General features: G+C 39.7%; 1 protein-coding gene across 2 annotated transcripts in view; it reads left to right on the top strand.

The window, feature by feature from the left end:
* Window positions 1-21,655, top strand: part of ZCCHC7 (zinc finger CCHC-type containing 7) — a 162,881-nt gene that overhangs the window by 103,240 nt on the left and 37,986 nt on the right. For both annotated transcript variants that reach the window (XM_039544928.1, XM_039544927.1), the window contains exons 3-5: window positions 8,986-9,029; window positions 10,559-10,681; window positions 12,903-13,073. In XM_039544928.1, coding sequence (XP_039400862.1) covers window positions 8,986-9,029; window positions 10,559-10,681; window positions 12,903-13,073 — 338 coding nt within the window. The remainder of the gene's footprint in view (window positions 1-8,985; window positions 9,030-10,558; window positions 10,682-12,902; window positions 13,074-21,655) is intronic.

The raw sequence follows: 21,655 nt of genomic DNA on the forward strand, positions 1-21,655 counted from the left end.
GATCTCATTTCTTCCAGAGATTGAAAGTCAGGCCAAGCTGTATGCTTGACTGCAAAGGTGACATCTTCAAATCCCTAGATCACTGGTTGTAGCAGAATAACCCAAATTTTAGGATCATAGATAAGGAATCAGTTAAGTTGTAGCTCAGCCTAAATTTATTTTCTCTCTTAAGGGAATCCACTGCCCTGCCAAGCTTGGAAATGCCGGATTTTTCCACCTTTGCCAAATCTCAGAGGCAAGCAAGAAGGTCCACTGCCTCCCCCTCCTCCTGGAGTAGCACCCTCTATAAGTGCATTTGGTGAACTGTAGTGATATTGCGCCTCAATATTATTCTTCCACGCTCAGGGCAGAGGTTTTCTCAACAGTTCTCTTTCACGATTTTTTTTGCCATCTCCTTCCTTTCTCTGGAAGAAGAGACTTGAACTCATGGTCGTCTGGCTCTTAGCCCAGAGCGTGTTCCCCCTAGACTATAGAGCATTTTCTGGGAGATCTCTCTCTCTGCCAGGAGTCTGCATGGGGCTGACATTGTTTGTGTTGCTTGCAGCAGCACACTAGTCCATAAAACCCAGAAGAAAGTCCAACAATTTCTGAACTATTGGGCTGTGGAGTTGATTTACTATACTTGGGTATTAGAATCATAGAATATCAGGGTTGGAAGGGACTTCAGGAGGTCATCTAGTCCAACCCCCTGCTCAAAGCAGGACCAATCCCCAGATAGATTTTTGCCCCAGATCCCTAAATGGCACCCTCAAGGATTGAACTCACAATCCTGGGATTAGCAGGCCAATGCGCAAACCACTGAGCTATCCCTCCCTCTCAAAAGGAGCAGTCCAGTGATATAAATTAATATTGTCCACAGTTTTCTTTCTCTCTCTCTCTCTCTGGACAAAGAAATTAGAAGAAAGTTTTTTATTACACTTTTTAAACCAATTGGGGAGTGAGGGGAGGGGGGATGACTATATTCCAGATACCCCTTGGCCAAACAACCCTAAACTCTGTCCGTGGCTCAGATTAGGCATGTAAATTGTAATGCAGTTTGAAAATTTGGCTTTAAACAGAAATATGGTTGCAACCTTACCTGTAGTGCTGCTACAGACCATCCCATAATACTGTGTACACAACATGTGATTGTCTATAGAAGATGTTCCTTTCACAGAACTCTTATTTCCATCCAAGCACTATACATTTAACATCATCCCCATTCTCATTTACTCTGGCCCCTTCCTCTCTCACCACACCCCAAACTGACAGGATGTTGGTATCAGCTGGATAGACACAAAGCCATTCTCTTCCCCCCCCTCCGATCCAAATACAAAAAGTTCATAAGGCTAAACAGAAGAATAAACAGGCATGTATTTTCTCATCAAATTATGTGAATGAATGAATCATAAAAAAAATAAAAAGTATCTTAATGTGGGCACCACAAATGAAAAAGGTGGGAAAAAATCGAAGTATGAGAAAATCCATTAAAAATACAATAATTTAAGTGCAACAAAGAATCCTGTGGCACCTTATAGACTAACAGACGTTTTGCAGCATGAGCTTTCGTGGGTGAATACCCACTTCTTCGGCTTGCATCCGAAGAAGTGGGTATTCACCCACGAAAGCTCATGCTGCAAAACGTCTGTTAGACTATAAGGTGCCACAGGATTCTTTGTTGCTTTTACAGATCCAGACTAACACGGCTACCCCTCTGATACATAATAATTTAAGTGTGGCAGGTCTGTGTTGTGGGGGTTTACCTTGATACCATGTGAAAATTAGCAGCTTCCTTTGAATAACACATTCATTTGTGGCTATGAGATTCTGGTGCAGTCACTTACTGGAGATGGAGAAAGCCCCAGGGGAGATTATGAGAATAATTTTTTAAAATGTTAATATCCTTTCACAAAGGCACTGTGAGCTGTTTAAAAAAATAGAAAGAAAAGTGGTGTTTTTGCATAAATAAAATAATTACCAAAGAAACCATAGACAGTGTAAAGAATTTAATTACCAAAATGTTTGTGGATGCCTACATCAAATGGATAAAAAGATATTTAGTAAAAAGCTGCATTATGTTTTTACAGTCCTTTATAGCTGTGCCCCCCCAAAAGTGTAAAGTGAAAAGGGGACATGTGAACCCCTAGAAGAACAGGAATTAAAATATAGCCGAGTGGTTTTATTGAGTACTAAAAACATGGGATTAAACCTTTGCACATTTTTCCACATCCAGAGAATTATCTTGGAATAGCTTTTATCCTCTTCTGAACCCAACATTTTCTGTCTTTTCCTTTAAAGGAAAATTCCACTCTTTTTCTCCAAGCTTCAGAAAGAACTATACCAGGGATCGGCAACCTTTCAGAAGTGGTGTGCCGAGTCTTCATTTATTCACTCTAATTTAAGGTTTCACATGCCAGTAATACATTTTAATGTTTTTAGGAGGTTTCTTTCTATGTCTATAATATATAACTAAACTATTTTTGTATGTAAAGTAAATATGTTTTTTTAAATGTTTAAGAAGCTTCATTTAAAATTAAATTAAAATGCAAATCTTCCAGGACCGGTGGCCAGGACCTGGGCAGTGTGAGTGCCACTGAAAATCAGCTCGCGTGCCACCTTTGGCACATGTGCCATAGGTTGCCTACCCCTGAACTATACCTTTTTTTTAAAATACGGTGTGGGGTTTTGGGGGGGGTTGTTTTTTTTATGTTTAGCTGTCTAGTTAAAAAAGGATAGTCTTACTTTATGGCTGCTTACTTGATTGGAGCATTTTCCTACTAACAAACAGGAAATGAGAAATTAGGATTGAAACATTCTCATTCAGCACTAAATTCAGTTAAGAGACCATTAGTTTTTAACACCGATTTAAGGTAAGTTTCATTCTCCTAAAGACTTCCAGGTAAATGTAACTTTTGTTTTAAATTAGCAGGTATTTCTTTATTTTATATCCATATCTTGTCCAAGAATTTCAGGTGAACATGGGTCATCTTCACACATCCTCCCCTTGTGTGTGTCTGCGCCATCCATATTCCTTACTGCTTCAATCATCCTTTCTTTTACCCTGCAGCATGACCTCAGCTCTAGTCCCTGGCAGAACCTCACACCAGCCACCTAATTTTCCTCTCCCCTCCCATGTCAAACCCACAGGCTCCACTGCCCTACTACCATATGGACAGATGGATGGCCAAATTATGAGCTGTTAACTACTAGGTCTGTCACTTCATATCTGCTCCCACCTCCTGCCAAGCAGCTCTTAATCATCTCATCTCAATCTCCCATTCTCCTGCCAAAGCATTCAGCCACCTCTTCTTCCATTGATCCTGCCAGCAATGACTCTTAGGTCATGTCTACACTACAAAATTATGTCAACCTAACTTATGTCAGCATACAACCACCAGTTATAAAATCACTTGTGTTTGTGTGTGCACACTTGGCTCCTTATGTTGGTTGTGCGTGTCCTCACCAGGAGCACTTGTATCTATTGTATTGTCAATGTGGGGCCACTCCTGAAAGCCAGTAACAGTCAACATAAGCAATGCAGTGTCTACACTGATGCAGCATCGACCTAATTACATTGACTGTGACTCTATGCCACTTGGTTTCCAACTGAGAAACTTCCAACTTGTTTATCAAGCCGTTATTCTCCCAACACTGTTGTATGGGTCCAAAACTTGGACAACTTGTAGACACCACTTGAAAGTCCTTGAGAGACACCATCAACGCTGCCTTCGTAAGATTCTGAAGATCAAATGGGAAGACAGGCGCACCAATATCAGTGTTCTGGAAGAGGCAAAGATCACCAGTATCAAGGCAATGATCATCCGTCAGCAATTCCGCTGGGCTGGTCACATTGTCCAGATGCCAGACCATTGCCTCCCAAAACAGGTCCTGTTCTCTCAGCTGAAAGAAGGGTACTGTAACGTGGGTGGACAGTGGAAGCGTTATAAGGACTTGCTGAAGAACAATCTAAAAAAATGTGATATTGACATTGATACTTGGGAGACACTTGCCCAGGATCGCTTAAAATGGAGTGAAGTCCTACGTGATGATCCCCTACATTTTGAACTTGCTCGCCGACAAGCCGAAGAGGACAAGAGGCGCAGGAGAAAAGAGAGACTGGTCTCCAATCATGTTCAACAGCCTCCTGCTGAGCCTGAAAACATCTGCCCTCATTGTAATAGAACTTGCGGTTCAAGGATTGGCCTTATTAGCCACCTGAGGACCCATAACTCCCATGGAAGATGATCATACTCGGTAACAAGTAATCGCCCATCATGCCACTTGGGGAAGTGGTGGCATTAAGTCAGTGTAGAGAGGCACTTACATGGGCGGGAGCCCAATTTAAATGAAGACACTGCCACAGCTGTGTCGACACAAGGCAGCTTACATCAGCGTAACCCTGTAGTTTAGACCAGGCCTGATGCCTCTTACAATTCAGCACAGGTGCAATAAGGTTGCTAGCCTTGGGAGGCTGCTGGTCTGGGGCAGGAAATGGGAGTAGAGAAATACTCAGTATACTGCTTTGAGAATGTAGCAGGGATTGGTAGTTCGGTTGAGCTTTGGAGCAGGTGGTAGGCAATGTTTAGTGCTGAGGTCATGCATCAGAGTGAGAGAGAGAATGGTAAATCGAGTGGTTTGTGTTTGAAGAAGCAGGGACAGAAAAGGGAGATCAGAGAAGCTCAGAGCACAGCTAATCTGTGTTTATCCAAAACTCATGAACACTGTCTGGCAGTAAATACATAAATACAAGTTAAGTAAAAGTACATTTACTTGACTTTGTTTTAATTATGTATTGAAACTTATCTGATGTTGGTGTTCAGAGATTTTTCCCACAATTTCACTGTAGAATGTGTTTCTTTTGGTCCTATTTTCTTTTATTTCTTTCCGACTAACAGAAAAAAGGCAGCCTGTATGTAATAAGTTTAGACACATCTACAGCCACCAAAAAAGTTTTGAAACTTCAAAATGTATTTCTTCAGCAACGAATTTAAAAGTTAGGTATTTGAGGGGTATACATGACAACCTATGCAATATTCAGTGATTTGTCTAATAAATATCCCAGCCAGTAAGGCCATATTCACTGCCTCAGAATATCATAAATTCTTCTTTCAGGGTACCAAAAACATCACAGCGACATCAGTTTAAATTGAATTAAAACTGAATTTAAATCCATGTACAAAAAAAATAAGATTTTTCTAAATGGATACAAAAGCAGGACTGTTCATGTTTCAATATGTAGCCTTTCTAGGTAATAAAACCAAGGCCCTCTGTTCTCTGTAATAAGTTGGACCTCAAGTCTGCAGTTTTTCAGGGTATCACACTGGAAAAGTTGCAGCAACTTAATTTAATAATGGGCAATTTAATTGGAACAGCACCGTCAATACCCTAGCTTCTGTGTTAATTACTTTCAACTGTTCACTCAGTTTCACTTTTCTCTGTGCCATGGATTTTTATATTAAGGTAGTACTTGCGTCTTAGAAATCGTCACAGGGGAAGCAGAGGTTTTGGCAGCTAGGTAGGGAAACTTGAGGTGGTTAGAGGTTGCTCAGATAATCAGCTATGAAATACTTGACAATGTTGGTCCAGAACCAGAAAAACAGTTTCACTTGTTCTGAACTTTTCCTGTGAATTGTCCCATTAACTTCAGTGGGACTGTGCATTGTTACTGTTTGCAGCACTGGGGCTTTAAAAGTAATGACTGTTACCCTTTGGGTTTCATAATCAGTGACCTATTAAGATGAAGAAGAAAGTTCTTGTCCCTTGGAACTATTGTTTTGAGCTGTCTACAAACAAATGACACCAATTCACACTTGTGTATTGGTTTTATGTTTATCTACATCGTGTGAGGGCTCATAATTTTTTACATGAAAGCTTGGATTCTGGAGCACAGTTCAGCTGCAAGGTTTGGATTTCAGGTCAAATTCTCCAGCTATGAAAAACATGGGGTCACTGAGGACTTCACCCCACATGGTGTCCCTATGTTTAGTCAGTGAGACTGCTCATATGCCTAATATTAAGCATGTGTTTGAGTACTTGGCTGGATTGAGGCCACAGTATTCAGCACCTTGCAGGATTGAGCCATAATAAGAAACGTTTGCTCCCAATTTGTGAAACATAGTATTTGTAAAACCTCTGGTCCTGGGAAATGTGGGGCATTCATTCGTGTATGGCATTGCCTTTTATGTGGTTGGTTTTAATTGTTTAAAACTTTGACTATATATTGAGGGATTCTGTTTCACTGACCAGAATGTTGTAGTATGTGTTCTGAAACCTTAAGGGTATGCTAAGCATATTAAATAATATTCTAGATTTTTATTTTGAGAATTTCTTCTAACATGCTTTATTCAATTCAGAATTCTTTCTTGTAAAAAATGGTTCTGTTCTCTGTAATTCATTAGGACAGTCTTTATTAGATGTGATCTGAGGTTTTATGACCAAAATGTCTCCTAATCCGTATTTTGTTCATGAGTGAATTTCTGTGACAGACTCCTAAAAATAGAAAATATTCTCAACAGTGCACCTGTCATGTAAACTTGAAGGTTGACGTTTTTTAGTAAGTGCATACAGTAGGGCCAAATTATCCTTTGGATGCAAACAAGCAGCTTCCATTGAAGAAAAGGGATGGGAGTCATACACCAATATCTGCAGACAATTTCTGGTCCAGAAAACTTGACATTATTGTCTAAAATAATGTGGGGTGCATTAGAATAGGTGCGCAGATACCATGGTGATGGGGTCAATATAAGAACTAGATAAATAGTTATAAAATATATTTATTTGCACTCAAATGCCATCCTTTACCTACCTTTTTGACATTTAAAAAATAAATGGAGGGGGCTCGCCACCTTTAATTATCAGTGGACTCTATATTTAGAGTTTTTGCTGTTAGTAAATGCAAGTTAGTTATTCATGCATCTCATAGGCAGGGCTGGTAGCATCACTTATTACCGAGGTTGTCCTACACTTCCCGTTATAAGATCCTGTTTTCAGTTTATTATAACGTTGCTAAATGTCAACCATTTGGGCTGAGATTTTCCATGGCAAGTGTCTACCTCAGGCTTGCTTGTTTGTTAGTTTAAATACTCCAGCCAGAACGGTTCTACAGTTTCAAAGTATGAGGCTAAGGAAAAATACATTGTTTTGCCAATGTTAAAAAAATTATTTGAAAAGCTTTGGAGCAGGGACTTCTCCTTTTGCTATCTCCATGAAAATCTTCCTCTATTTGCAGTTCACACACACTCAGTAAAAACTTATTAGATTTTAGCAGCTTTATTCTCCAAAGATTCTGTCTGCTCTGGGCATGCTCCAGTGCAGGGCTGAGCTGGACTTCCCCTGGAATTAGAGGTCTGGGCTGCTGCAGGCCAGTCCGGGTTCGGACACCGGAACTGAGTGCACAGAGACTGTTTCATCTGTGCACTAAATGAGGATGAGGAGACTCAGGAAACCTGTGCAATACTTTCAAAAGATGAGCTTAAATTCATAACCAAAAATCATGAATTGAACAGACACACTGGATTTATGGCTTATCACAACAATCTGTAACCCACTAACCTCCTCTTTTTGTCCCATGACTGCAGAGGTGTTAACAGGTCACTCTACCTTGAAAGTTCCCTTACAATATGTGCTAACTACTTATGCTGGGTCATTACATATATTGAATCTATTTCCCCATGTTAAGTATCCTCACACCTTCTTGTCAACTGTCTAAAATGGGTCATCTTGATTATCACTACAAAAGTTTGTTTTCTCCTGTTGATAATACCTCATCTTAATTAATTAGCCTCTTACAGTTGGTATGGCTACTTCCACCTTTTCATGTTCTCTGCATGTATATATATTTCTTACTATATGTTCCATTCTATGCATCTGATGAAGTGGGCTGTAGCCCACGAAAGCTTATGCTCAGATAAATTCCTTAGTCTCTAAGGTGCCACAAGTACTCCTGTTCTTTTTACGTATGCTAAACAATCGGCATTCCACCTTACATTTAGCTGTGATGCTGGGAGTACCTTTCCCAGAACTGAAGAAGAGCTCTGTGTTGCTTGAAAGCTTGTGGCCTGGTCTACACTACACAGTTAGGTCGACGTAAGCTGCTTTATGTTGGCCTAATTATGTCAATGTACGAAATACAGCCTTGTCCCGCCGACGTAAGTGCCATACTGCAGTGACATAACTCCACCTCCACGAGAGGCCTTATGTTGGTGTAGTTAGAGCGGGGCAGGCTCTGTGTAGACACTGAATTACTTATATCAGCTGTTGGCTGTCTTGTCAATTTCAGGGCTCCATGCTGAAGCTGGGAAATTGGCAAGAAAGCCTGGCAGCTAGAACCTGGCTGCCCCCAGCTCCCTGCTCAGAGAGGCAAGAAGCCTGAGCAGATATTCCTCCCCTGCCCCTGGCGGGGAACGGGGAGGCAAGAAGCCCGGGCAGCTGGCCAACGCTGCTGGCTGAGAGGGAATGCGCAGCACTGGCAGAAGGAGGGAAGTGTGGACATCAGCCACCGCATGTCGACCTAACATATGTCGACTTAAGTCTGTAGTGTAGACGTGGCCTGTGTCGCTCACCAATGGAAGCTGGTCCAGTGAAAGATATTATCTCACCCACCTTGTGTCTCTGAGATCCTAGAGGTCCATGAGGGTGACCGTGGATTTTCTAAGGGTTCTGTGTGCCTTGACAGACAGCAGTTAAATGTAATGTGTGTAACCAGTAGTGCAGTACTTCAGTGTCAGTGCCACTTACCACATAGTGACTTCTTCCCTGTGTGATGCCTTGTTTAACAAAACACACACAACAAAGAGCACATTTTAATTATAAGGTAGGTCAAACTTGGAGCCAAACAGATTGGTAGTGTCCCTTTGCTGAAACTGAAACTAGATTTGCCAATGATGTGCTTTTAAAAACAGGTCTGGTCTTGTCTCCTTTCAGTGACTACATAGAAATCACCTGTGGTTGAATTTACAAAATAACTTTCAGTGCATTAATATATTTCACAATATATCTGTTTTGCAGGAGAAGATGGAGTGGACTGGTCCATCAGTGATAAAGACCTAGAGGTAATATAGCCTAATAAAATATTCCAAATATTGTAGGTTGTTTTTAAAAGAGGGTGCATAACCTTATGAATGAAACCCTTTATTAGAGACCCACTGATCCCTCATGAACAACATACTTAGAAAATATTCTTATATATCATGTATTTCTGTTTCTCTCTCTCTCTCTCCATTGTCTGTTGGTAACACTAGTTTACATGAAAAGAGGATATTTGCTTTTTTAAGAGTTCATCTGAAGTAATAGTTCTTCCTTAACATCATAATCATTTCCCACAGCTTCCAACTGTGATGTCAGTAACAGAGCATTAAGATATCAGATGTAGAATAGGCAGAAAGAAGAGATGAATTCTTAAAAATTAAAAGTTCTTTTATTCACACAGGTATCCCTATATAAATAGAAAATAAAAAAATAGAGTAAAGGTGTGAGCAGAATTATTAATTTTTCTTCAAGATATCCATGAGACATCAGCAGCTCTCTGAAGCAGAACCAGACTCTTCAGCCTCTAGCTGCACTTACTTATGATGCATTTATCATTTGGTGGGACTTCTTGTCTTGCCCTACTCACATACCCCTCTTTCTGGAGGGTCTGGAAGAAAGTTAATCCTAATAGCCCCAGACTATCTAAGAGGAGCACAGTACACAGACCTCTTGAGGGTCCCTCTCTCTCTGTCTCACAACCAGCTCCAGTAAGGTCCAGTAATGCTTCCGTATTAGGGTTACCAACCCTCCACTGTTGTCCTGGAGTCTCCAGGAATTAAAAATTAATCTTTAATTAAAAATTATGTCATGTGATAACTCCTATAGGAATAAGTCCAACCAAAATTGGAAACCCTATTCCATATGCAGGGGACCTCAATCTTTCAGCTTGGCTTGTGACAGGTGTATCTGTCCTAGTTCTATGCCCAACATCCTGTCTGTTTAAAAAAACAAACAAACAAAAAACCTGATATTTACTGGTACTAAATAAATCTTCAGGAGCAAGAGAGAGAATTATCAACTTCCTCTGCTTCTGTGGAGATAACATGTGAGGTCACAGTTGTGTGTTTTGCAAGTTCACTGTAATGTGTCATGGTGCAAAATGCAGTTTTAATAGATCTCCCTACAGCATTATATTTCTTCTAAGGAATGTGTCTACCCTTGTTGTATGGTGACTTGTATTTGTAATTAATGTTCGCTGCATGTGCAATCTGGGGGGAGCTAGAGTTCATCCTGGAATGAGAGAGCCAGTTGAGCCTCTCTGAGATTTTCGAAAGAAGACAAACCTTTTTAATTATTATTTTGTTGTAGTCTGAAAAAAAGATAAAAATGTCTGCCAGTGATTTAGCAGCCAGTCATTTAGACACATGTAGGGCAAAGTTTAAGAGAACAGAACTATCCACTTCAGCACTAAATGGTTGACAAATGTATGAGTACAATATTAGATTTCAAACTGAACGTACCAGCGCTGACAGCTACAAAAATACAATTCAGCAAAGCACTAAACCACAAAAGCCCAAATAATAGATACATCTTTTTTTTCTTGTTTCCCTAGGCACAGATTGGTAATTATGCACCCCTGAGACGCACCAGCAGATACTATGCAACAGACAAAAATGTTACTTGTAGAAATTGTGATAAACGGGGTCATTTGTCTAAAAACTGTCCTACTCCAAAGGTAAATGCAATATTTTAATTTATTTTAGAGGCAGCCCGTTGTTCTGTGGTTACTAGTTAACACGCTTTTGGGTTGGTCTAGAGCTGGCCCACCACGCTGTGGAGTTTATAAACATCCCTGTATGGTCCAGATTGGGAGATAATTGATTAGGACTGGGTGATTAGCCAGTTAACAAGGGGATCCAGCTCATCAGCTGGAGACTGTTGCATGGGAGCAGAATGGCAGATAAGCGGGGCTGGGAGGAGAAGCAAAGAAGCTTAGGATCTAAGGAGGAGAGACCTCTCTCCCCCACCTCGACTCAGTGCCTAGGGGGTACAGTGACACACGGGAAAAGCCTTGTGGTGGGGCAACGTAAGACACTCTTAAATAAAGTGCAGTGTGGTGAATTTACGAATGCGAGTGTGAGGACTGCTTGCAAAGAGACATCCAGGGTAAGGAAGCCCGCTCTGAGCCACCCTATTTCATGAGTTTGTCATTTGGCTTAAAGGTTTGTTCCAGGTTGAAATTTGACAATAAGGTCTCTTGGAGAAGACTAATTTAATTTACAAAGTTAAAAAAGGCTTTAGTTAAGATTTTTTTTTGTTTTGTTTTTATTTTGTTTTTTTGGTATGAAATCTCTCACAATTACAAATGAATACAGAGAAAATAAAGGTAAGTATAATGTAAGGATATATTGTTGAGATCCTAAAAGAATATTTTACATTTTTAACTGTTTTATATTGTAAAGACTCTCAGAGAAAAAGAACTAAAGTAAAGAGAAACATGTTTTAGGAAGGAACAGCATCTAGACTTAGTACCTATTGCCCTGGCAAAGAATTGTTTTAAAGATTATTTACCTCCCTTTGCCATCATAGAAAATATGAAATTAAATGTGACCTCAAACAGCTCAAATTTCAACAAACCAAACACGGAAAGTTTTTACCTAAAATATTCATCTTCAGTTTTTTTGAAAAACACCTACTATGTAAAATATTATGTGGAAATGGCTGCAGTCTCTATTGGTGTGACTTAACCACTCCCAATAGAAAAGACTGTAAAAGCTCTGCGAATTTTGCAAAGCCTACACCTTCTGAGACTGCTTCCTATTCCAAGTCTATGGATGTGTCTGTGTAAAACCAGTTTCTCAGTGACTATCAGTCATTCCCACCCAGTGGCCATTTGAGCCTCAAATAACAGACTCAGTCATTGGGGAAATTGGCTTAAAATGGACACAGCTTCAGAATAGGCTTTCAATAGTTTGATTTTATAACTCCATAAATGACTAGTACGCATACACGGGAATCTCAAAAGTATGAACATTCACTTTTATGGCATAGATCAGTGGTTCCCAAACTTGCTGCGTCGCTTGTGCAGGGAAAGCCCCTGGTGGGCCGGGCTGGTTTGTTTACCTGCCGCATCCGCAGGTTTGGCTGATTGTGGCTCCCAGTGGCTGTGGTTTGCTGCTCCAGGCCAATGGGAGCTGCTGGAAGCGGTGGCCAGTACGTCCCTCAGCCTGCACCGCTTCCAGCACCTCCCATTGGCCTGGAGCAGTGAACCATGGCCACTGGGAGCCGCGATCGGCCGAACCTGTGGACGTGGCAGGTACGCTTTCCCTGCACAAGCGGCAGAATAAGATTGGGAACCACTGGCATAGATATAGAGGCGAATCGTTAGAGTCCATTGTGTTACATATCACAGCATGCCACTAAGAGAGACAGCTTTTTCATTTTTAAAAACAGTATTTTAAAAAAGGAAATATAAACCAACTTGATTTTACACATCTTACATGCATTTTACCCATCTTTCATACAAGTTGTATCCAAAATTTGAGCACACACTGTTCAGGTATGAAAAGTTTGTCTCAAATCAAAATGTTCCTTTCCTCTTAGCATGATTGTTGTTGATTTGTTGAAAGTAGTACAAGTGTATGCAGTAATTCATGAAACTTGAGAAGAAGCAAGCACCAGGAAGTACTGTATATAGAATTACGTTAGCTTGTATTTCTCTTCTTTAAGAAGTAAGAAAATCTTGTTTAAGAGTAGAAAATCTTGTTTAAGAAATAAGAAATCTTGAAGAAACACTATAATCTTACTATCCCAGATGAGGATACATAATTATGAACATTATGATTTGTGGGGGTTTGCGCTCATTTTGGTTTGTGTTTCACCAGTTATTATTTTTAAATACTTTAAACAGTTGAAATGTTTTCACCTAAGATCCTTCTTTCTGTATTTCTCCATAGAAAATTCCCCCTTGTTTCCTGTGTGCAGAGAGAGATCACCTACAAAATACCTGCCCAGCACGGTTTTGTTTAAACTGCTGTTTGCCTGGACACTGTTCCAGGGAGTGCCTTGAGAGAGCTTATTGGCGTAAACATTGTAACCGCTGCGATATGAAAGGCCATTATGCAGATGTGAGTAGAACGTTTAGCAATCGTTAGCCCATGTCCACCTTTGTCAATAAATGTTATGCGGGGTAAAACTTGATGTTCTAACCATCTGTTTTTAACCTTCTGTTATACAGTGGGCACGTATTTATACATATATAAAAATATATTTGAGTATCTGTCTATATAGTATCATAGGTTCCGTGAGGAATGAGGCCAGAATTTAGCAAAATGTGGCATTGTCAGCCCTGCTGTTTGCTGTGATGCAGCTCTATGTTCCAGTTCAGTTTGTACATCAATTACTTGCTCACATAAATGTTTTTCTTCCTAAAATATATCTGTGCAGCAGGTGTGGTGAGAAGTGCCCATGGAAGCATCATTTAGCCCCGTGGAAGGTGTATAAAGATATTGTATGTGATTCTTTCACACTTCGGATATAAAGATTTGAAAATTGAAGAAGTGAAGCATATATCATTTTTCTGAGTTTTGATTTCATTTTTAGAAAATAATTTTCAAAAAAGATATAAAAATGCAATAAGCAAGACATTTCAATTTAAGTCGTAACAGGCATCAAGAGAGAGGAATTCAAATATACATTCAGTGGGTGTGGGGGTGGGTGGGGATGAGCAGATGTGTAGTATTTAATGCTCAATATATAATGACAGTTGTTCAGACTTTTGTTCCATAAACTGGGAGGAATTTGGGGGTAGAGCAGAATCAGCACTTTCCCCTGATTAAGGAACGAGTGTCTTGCACAATTCACTAGTGTTCATGCTGAGAGAGATAGCGAGGGGCTCTCACTGGAATTTCATCCAGTTGTACTCAACCAGAAGACTGGGGAAAATGCATGGGTCCTCATCAATGATGATGGCTTAAAATGAGGGGACATCCGATGTCCCAAGTGCTCCAGCAAAGGTGCAGAGGACAGCTTCTACCCACCAAAAGCCAGTAAATAGCCGTGTGTTGTTCTGATACTACTCCATATTCCTATGTTGTTATAAAAGCATCAGTAGAAACTTAAGTTAGTCTATATCTCGGTTTGGTATGTACATTACCTTATGCATTTCATATGACAAGTATACCTGAGCCGGGTAAAAGGACGTAATACAGTTTTTTCCCATGTAAATATTATCTAAATGTTATCTATCAGTAAAATAGTAATGTTAAAGGAAGATGTTTAGAAACAGTTTATTTGAATGACTCAGCTTACACTCTGCATGCTTTTCAGTTGTGGATATACATTCAGTTCTCGTGTGCAGGTTTGGATTTCTGCCACAGTCACCTGTAAACTTTTATATGAACCGTGAAAGAGGGAAGATGGTGACAAATGAGGTGAATTATGTGCTTCTCCCCAGACAAGCATACTGTATATGGTGTGGGAGAAAAATTATAAAGAGACTGAACAGTTGTTCTGTCTTGTATTGTTCAAATGTCAAAAGAACAGTACAGTATAAGGAGAGAAATATTTCTGATCTGAAATCTATTGATATCTTTATCTTAATCTTTACAATATATTAGTAAGAGCTATGCAAAATCCATCTTTCAGTGTCCGTCATTTTCACCAATGTCATTCAGAATTGCACTGTTGCTACGTAGAAGATCAGCGCTAATCATACCAGTTGGGGTGTACAGTCTGAGCAGCATTGCCAATCAACCCCTTCCTTCTGTCTTAACAAAGAGAAGGTTAAGGAGTGACTTGATTACAATCTATAAGTACCTACATCTGGAATATTTAATAATATTTAATAATGGGCTCTTCAGTCTAACAGAGAAAGGTATAGCATGATCCAATGGTTTGAAGTAAAACAAGACAAATTCAGACTGAAAGTAAGACATACATTTTTTACGGTAATTAACCATTGGAACAACTTACCAAGGATTCTGGAGGATTCTCTATAACTGACCATTTTTAAATCAAGGTGGGATGTTTTTCTAAAAGATCTGCTCTGGGAATTATTTGGGGGAAGTTCTCTGGCCTGTGTTATACAGGAGGTCAGACAATGGTCCTTTTAGGCCTTGGATCGATGAATGTGCATTATTCCCTGTTGTCTTAGAATCATAGAATCTCAGGGTTGGAAGGGACCTCAGGAGGTCATCTTGTCCAACCCCCTGCTCAAAGCAGGACCAATCCCCAGCTTTTTATCCCAGTTCCCCAAATGGCCCCCTCAGGGATTGAACTCACAACCCTGGGTTTAGCAGGCCAATGCTCAAACCACTGAGCTATCCCTCTTCCCCCCCTCCCTCAGCCTTCATGTCTTAAGATAGAGAGAGAAAAGGTACATAGAACAAATATTGAACGCCATACCTCACCTCATAAAACATCATTTCTGAAATCTTAACCACCCTTTGTCTGTAACCAAAGTACCTCAATCCATTCCCCTTTGACCTTCCAGATCTCTCTTGTCAAATGAGCATATGAAAATGCCCCACTTCTTCAACATAGTCACAGTCCAGGTAAAGAGATTCTTGTAAAAGATGTATTGTTCATTTTATCGCCCTATCAGGCATTTGTCAGCAACAGGCTCCAGGTCAGGCAGCAAAGCAGTGGAGTTTTTTCCACATATTTTGTTGATTGGGAAAAAAACACTCAATAAAAACATATACGCTATGGTATTTTGTGCAAATTTTTTAGGATATACAACCTTAAATAAAAGTGTATTTGTGGGATCGATAATGAGTTTGCATTTTTTTAATAAGTGAAAACTGTCAGTGTGGATATATTAGCAGGTAAATCATTATCCAACATTAAGTATCAAGGGTAAAAGAAGTGAATAAGTTTGTGGGAGCATATCGGGAGATGCAAACTGCTAGACAGAGCAATTCAAAAGTTACAAGAATACTGAGGATCCATTCAAGAATGTCACTTGGGCAAAGGCACATTTTCTGTATAGGCAACTAGCGGCCAGGTGAAACCACTGACCATTATATTACAGACCTGTGTAATAAAGCTAAGTCGTAAATTTGGACACTTAACAGGTGAACTGTTTGGAAACCAATTTATTAGTGGTATAAAGAGTCAAAGCAGACAGTTGTAAGAAAAGGATTTGATCTTTCAAAGAATAGAGGATATTTGCAAGTTTATTGAAAATTGTCCTTCTGAAGTGAAAGTGTTAGCAAACTGGGGGAGGGGTCATTTAATTAGACCTATAACTCAAGACACACAGACAGTATACAAGTCTAAACAAATGGCAAAAACTAGACTTGTTTGCAAATAAATGTCAAGATAACCGCACCATGATGCAAAAGTATACAGCATAAGGAGTGCAGTGCAATGAAAGCAACCATTTTGCAAGGGGGTGTATCTCTCAGCCCTAATCACAAAGACATACAAAAGCAGAATGTACTTAAGAACATTCCACTAGAAGACTAAGTTCTGGAGGTGGTAATATAGAAACAGAGTTATGTATTGGGTCCCTAAATATATATTCTACAACAAAACAGTTTGTCTCAATGGAAAGAGTGAATAAAAAGTTAATTTGAGTTAAAAATTAACTCGGTGCAACATAATCACATCATGCACATACAAAAATATTAGTGACTGTAACCCACACACCTCCTGGGTATGGTGTTCTGTCCCATCTAGTGACACCAGTCAGACCACTTAGAAAGAGAGATAAAATGAGTTTGCTCTACAGCTTTAGCTAACAGACAATTCGCTAGCGGAAAATACATTGTTTTGCCCATGTTAAAAAAATTCTGGTGATCTTTTCTTTGAGACACTCTAGCATCACCATACTTTCTCAACAACTCTCAAGAAATATTTTAGGGACTCCGTGTAACATAGGCACAACAATGAATGCAGGTCGTATACACAGGCTGCCAAATAATCCCAACTAAAATGTACTCCTTTGCTCTTTTATTCTATAATCGTTGTAGACACAAGCAGCTTGAGCTGGAATGTTGCTACTGATCTCAACAGTGCTTTCTCCGATGGAATTGTAACATTTGGGTTGCACAGGGTATAAATGTCTATACACATGGTTTCACTCAACCTTGCCATGCAAAATCTCACAGTAACAAAGTGATGAAATAGATTTTAAAGTCTTCATTGGTGGTTGGGGAACAATTTATAAAGAGTTCAAAATGTGAGAGTTTTTCTTGGCACATATTTTATTTATCTAAACAACAATCTAATTTGATTCAAGCTTCTTACTCTTTACAATTTAAAAGGACCTTACAGAGAGTGAAAATAACTGGATAGGGGAAATAAGCTGATACAGTCACTATCCTGAAACACTATCCTGTAATTTAGCATAAAGTTTTATGGTTGCCCAGTTAATGTGGTACACCACAATATACGTTCGATATAGAGAACTATGATTAAATAAGGCTGCTGTGAAGCAACATGTAGAAAAGCATAAATCATGCTGATCTCGGATGGGTAGTAGACGAGCTTCAGGTAAGAACTCCAGGTTATAGCTGCTTGGGGCATGAGGCTATCTTTGATTTCAGGAGGAGTCATGCATACACATCTGAAGACAGGATTTGGCTCCCTGTTTGAAGGTACTTATTTTTCTCAGCAGACCAATCTTTTATCATTATTTACGTCCAAAGTTCAGTACACATCTCCCCCCTCCTTTTCTTTAATGGATAGTTTAAACATTTGTTTATAATAAATAGTGACTTTTCTGCCCTTGATACATATGCCCAAAAGTCATGTTACTGGTATTGGGAGTTTGTGTGTATCTTGTGTACAGTGTTGTAGTTCTATGGTAAATTGCTAATAATATTGGATCCATTCCCAAATATCAAATTTATACTGGTATATACATCTATGGGTACTAAACAGGAGTAGTTAAAATCTTTATAAAAGGTAGCTACTGAGTTGAATATTCAGGTGTATTTTAATTAAACTCATTTTGAGAGTTCAAAATAGCCACAAACTGGGAAACATTTTTTTTAATCGCATACATTATAACACTAGACATAATTGGTTTTGAAATGTTCCTTCCTGGATGAAAGATTTTGTCAGTTTTTACTCTAGAATGAATTGTTATGGCAAAAGTATAATTCCTAGGAAACAAAGAAAGTTATTTATTGTGTCATAAATGTATTGCTATAACATATTTAATTATCAGATATGTTCTAAAATATTCTGATGCACACTATGAAAGCTTGGGGTAGAATAAAATAGGTTGGTAAAATAATCAAAATTGAAACTAATCTGATATGAATGTAGAAGTAGAACAGTGGGATAGAGCGACAAGATCACAACCAGAGGGCGATACACAGTGATGATGCACTTAAGATGTGGTTGGTTATGACAGTGGAGAAGAGTACTTGTGAAGGTCCTAAATAATATAGATTCATCGATTATAGGGCCAAAAGGGGACCCCTGTGATCATCTGGTCTGACGTCCTGCATAATACAGGCCATAAGATGTCCGTGAATCAATTCCTGTTTGAACTAGAGCATATCTTTTACGAAAGCATCTAGTCTTGATGTGTGCAGGAAGAGGTGAATGATACAGTAATGACACTTAGAGGTAGTAGAGAGTGAGACAAGATATGGAATTAAGGAAAGGTAAGAAATAAGAGACTCTTCTGTATTATTCTGAGAGGTGCAATATAAGGCGTAGAAAAGAATCAGATGAGAATGTGGATGATTGAGGGAGAGAATGAAAATTAGGTCTGTTCAAAAAATCTGGCTTACACCTACATTTCCAATATTTCAGAATGAAAACATGCATGAAACTTAAAAACATATTTTTCGATTTTCCATCAAGTAACCTGTTCCCAGCTAGGACAGATAGTATTTCAGCACATATTCATTATTGTAACAGTAGAATTGTGGAAGAACAAGAAAATTCCCCAAAATGGGTAGGAAAATATCTTTTAGGGACCATTTAGGTCAGAGCACTTCAGCGCTACAGTCAATCATACTACAATTTAAAAAATACACTGTACCATTCTTGTAATGTAGATGGACAGCCATTCTGAAACTTCAGAGTTTAGATTTTGGCACAGCTTCTCTACTAGTTAAACTTTTCCACATTAAAGAAAATTATAGTTTCTTGAGTAACACAATGTTCCTTTTGAAAGGCAGCATCGTCGGGTATTCCTAGGGCCCTCATATCTACCACCATCCCCAGTTGGTAGCTTTCTTTGAGAGGGATTATAGGGCTTTAGCCCTAGTCCCTTTCTTTATCCAAAGATCTCAAAGAACTTACAAAATGGTGTAACCATTATTATCTTTATTCTTTGTCCACTCTGTGTCAGTCTTCACAGTTTGGTGTTCCTTCTAACAGCAGCAACTGGAGGCAGACCACAACTTTTCTTCTGTGTGTGTGTGTGGGTTTAAAGCACCCCTCAGGAAGAGCTCTCCAGAATTCTGGACCTTCACACGGATACAGATGGCAGACATCAGGCTTCCCTTTGTAGCAGAGCGTTTTACAGGATTTTTTTTTTAACCTAAATATCTTTCTTTTCTTTTTTTTTCTTTTTTGTTGTCTTCTACGTTGTTCTCAAAATTGCTGGGCTCCAAAAATGTTTTCCTTTTCTGAGGAGGGTTTGAAGGGCAACACCTCGATAAGAAAGCAGAAATCTTCAGAACTTCTCACGGAAGCCTGGATCATGTCCTGGGCAGAAGCTCTCGTTCTGTCCCTCAGGATTCTACACATCAAAGGAGAAAAAAGCCTGAGTTGACTGGCACTGCAGGACACACTTAGACCTGAAGGGATGCAGTCAGGGCCAGCCGTTTTTGCAGAGCATCATAAAGCAGGTTGGAAGCGCACTGATGAACCTGTTGGTATCCAGATCCAGTTGGAAAACCAAAAGATGCTACCTAAGGGAGACACACTTAAAAGTGGGAAATCTGGACACCGAATTTCAGAAGTGGCTTCAGGGCCTCCTTCTCCATGCAAGTGTGAAGATGCAAACACTTTGTAAACAAACAGGCTAGCGAGTTCGGTTACATTCTCAATAGCACTCGGGTCGCAGTCCTCAGGCCTGATTAAGCCATAACTGGAATCTCCTCTCAAGATCCCAACACAAAAGAACATATTCCAATAGGAGCTTACCCTTTACCAAAATCCAGTGCTGCTAAAACTGAGCAGTAGGTGTACTTAGATATTTGAATAAGGTGATAAACGCTCTCCTAGCATCTTGGAGCAGACAGATGATGACTACAAATCACTTGGATGAGATTCAAATATTGGCACCCAAGAGACATCTTGGGGCAAAGTCAGCTTAAAGTGAAGAACACTCTAACATTTCTACAAGGAGGCATGGCTATGGCTCCTTGCTAACACTTCAGAAAGACAAGTCTACAACTGTTAAGTATATTGAGCTGTAACAAATCCCGGAGAATATCTAATCATTCTCTCACAAAATAGGTTCCTTAGGACCACCACTATCATCAGTGCTCCATTAATACTCAGATTCTTGACATGATCTTCAACTGTGTACTACAAGCTCACATAAACCACCCTTCTAGTCTTTGCAATCAGCTTGTATTCTCACTGGAAGTTTCTTGCCTACATGCCATGTCCTCAGCCTTAGAGATTTCAGAGCATGGCATGCACTCTGTGGAACCTCAGTTATACATATTCTACCAGGGCATAGCAGTTCTTGAAAATGACCAGTCCTCCTTTCTGAAGGTCACCATAATCTTTCTCAGAAGATTTGTCTGAATCCAAACATCCTAGGAAGTAGAAAGGGCATACAAGGGATAAAAGATGTATATAGAAGAGGCATTCAAAGCCTCAGGTAGAGCTCCTAAGCATATTCCTGCTCACTCTAAGAAACTGTGCTAGTGAGATCTGCCAGGTTGCTATGTGGTCCTCCCTCCACACTTTCTCAAAGCACTCTAGAGCAAACATCTTGAATACTGTGTGCAGATGTGGTCACCCCATCTCAAAAAAGATATATTGGAATTGGAAAAGGTTCAGAAAAGGGAAACAAAAATGATTAGAGGGATGGAATGGCTTCCGTATGAGGAGCGATTAATAAGACTGAGACTTTTCAGCTTGGAAAAGAGACTGCTAAGGGGAGATATGATTGAGGGCTATAACATCATGACGGGTGTAGAGAAAGTAGATAAGAAGGTGTTGTTTACTACTTCTCATAACACAAGAACTAGGGGGTCACTAAATGAAATTAATAGGCAGCAGGTTTAAAACAAATAAAAGGAAGTATTTCTTCACACAACGCACAGTCAACCTGTGAACTCCTTGCCAGAGGATGTTGTGAAGGCCAAGACCATAGCAGGGTTCAAAAAAGAACTAGATAAATTCATGGAGGATAGGTCCATCGATTGGCTATTAGCCAGGATGGGCAGGAATGGTGTCCCTATCCTCTGTTTGCCAGAAGCTGGGAATGAGCAACAGGGGATGGATCACTTGATGATTAGCTGTTCTGTTCAATCCCTCTGGGGCACCTGCCATTGGCCAGTGTCAGAAGACAGGATACCGGGCTAGATGGACCTTTGGTTTGACCCAGTAGGGCCATTCTTATGTTCTTATCCTCACCTCATGCAGTACTTGGTAGGTGAGTGTTACAAAGTGTGATGCCCTAATAACCTCTTACTTTCCTTTCCAATTTCTACATAATTCAATTGATTTCCCATAACCCCCTCCCCCAAGGAATGATAATTGTTTTCTGCATTGAACT

This window comes from Mauremys reevesii, linkage group 6, assembly GCF_016161935.1.
Source record: "Mauremys reevesii isolate NIE-2019 linkage group 6, ASM1616193v1, whole genome shotgun sequence".
In the NCBI taxonomy this organism is placed as follows: Eukaryota; Metazoa; Chordata; order Testudines; family Geoemydidae; genus Mauremys; species Mauremys reevesii.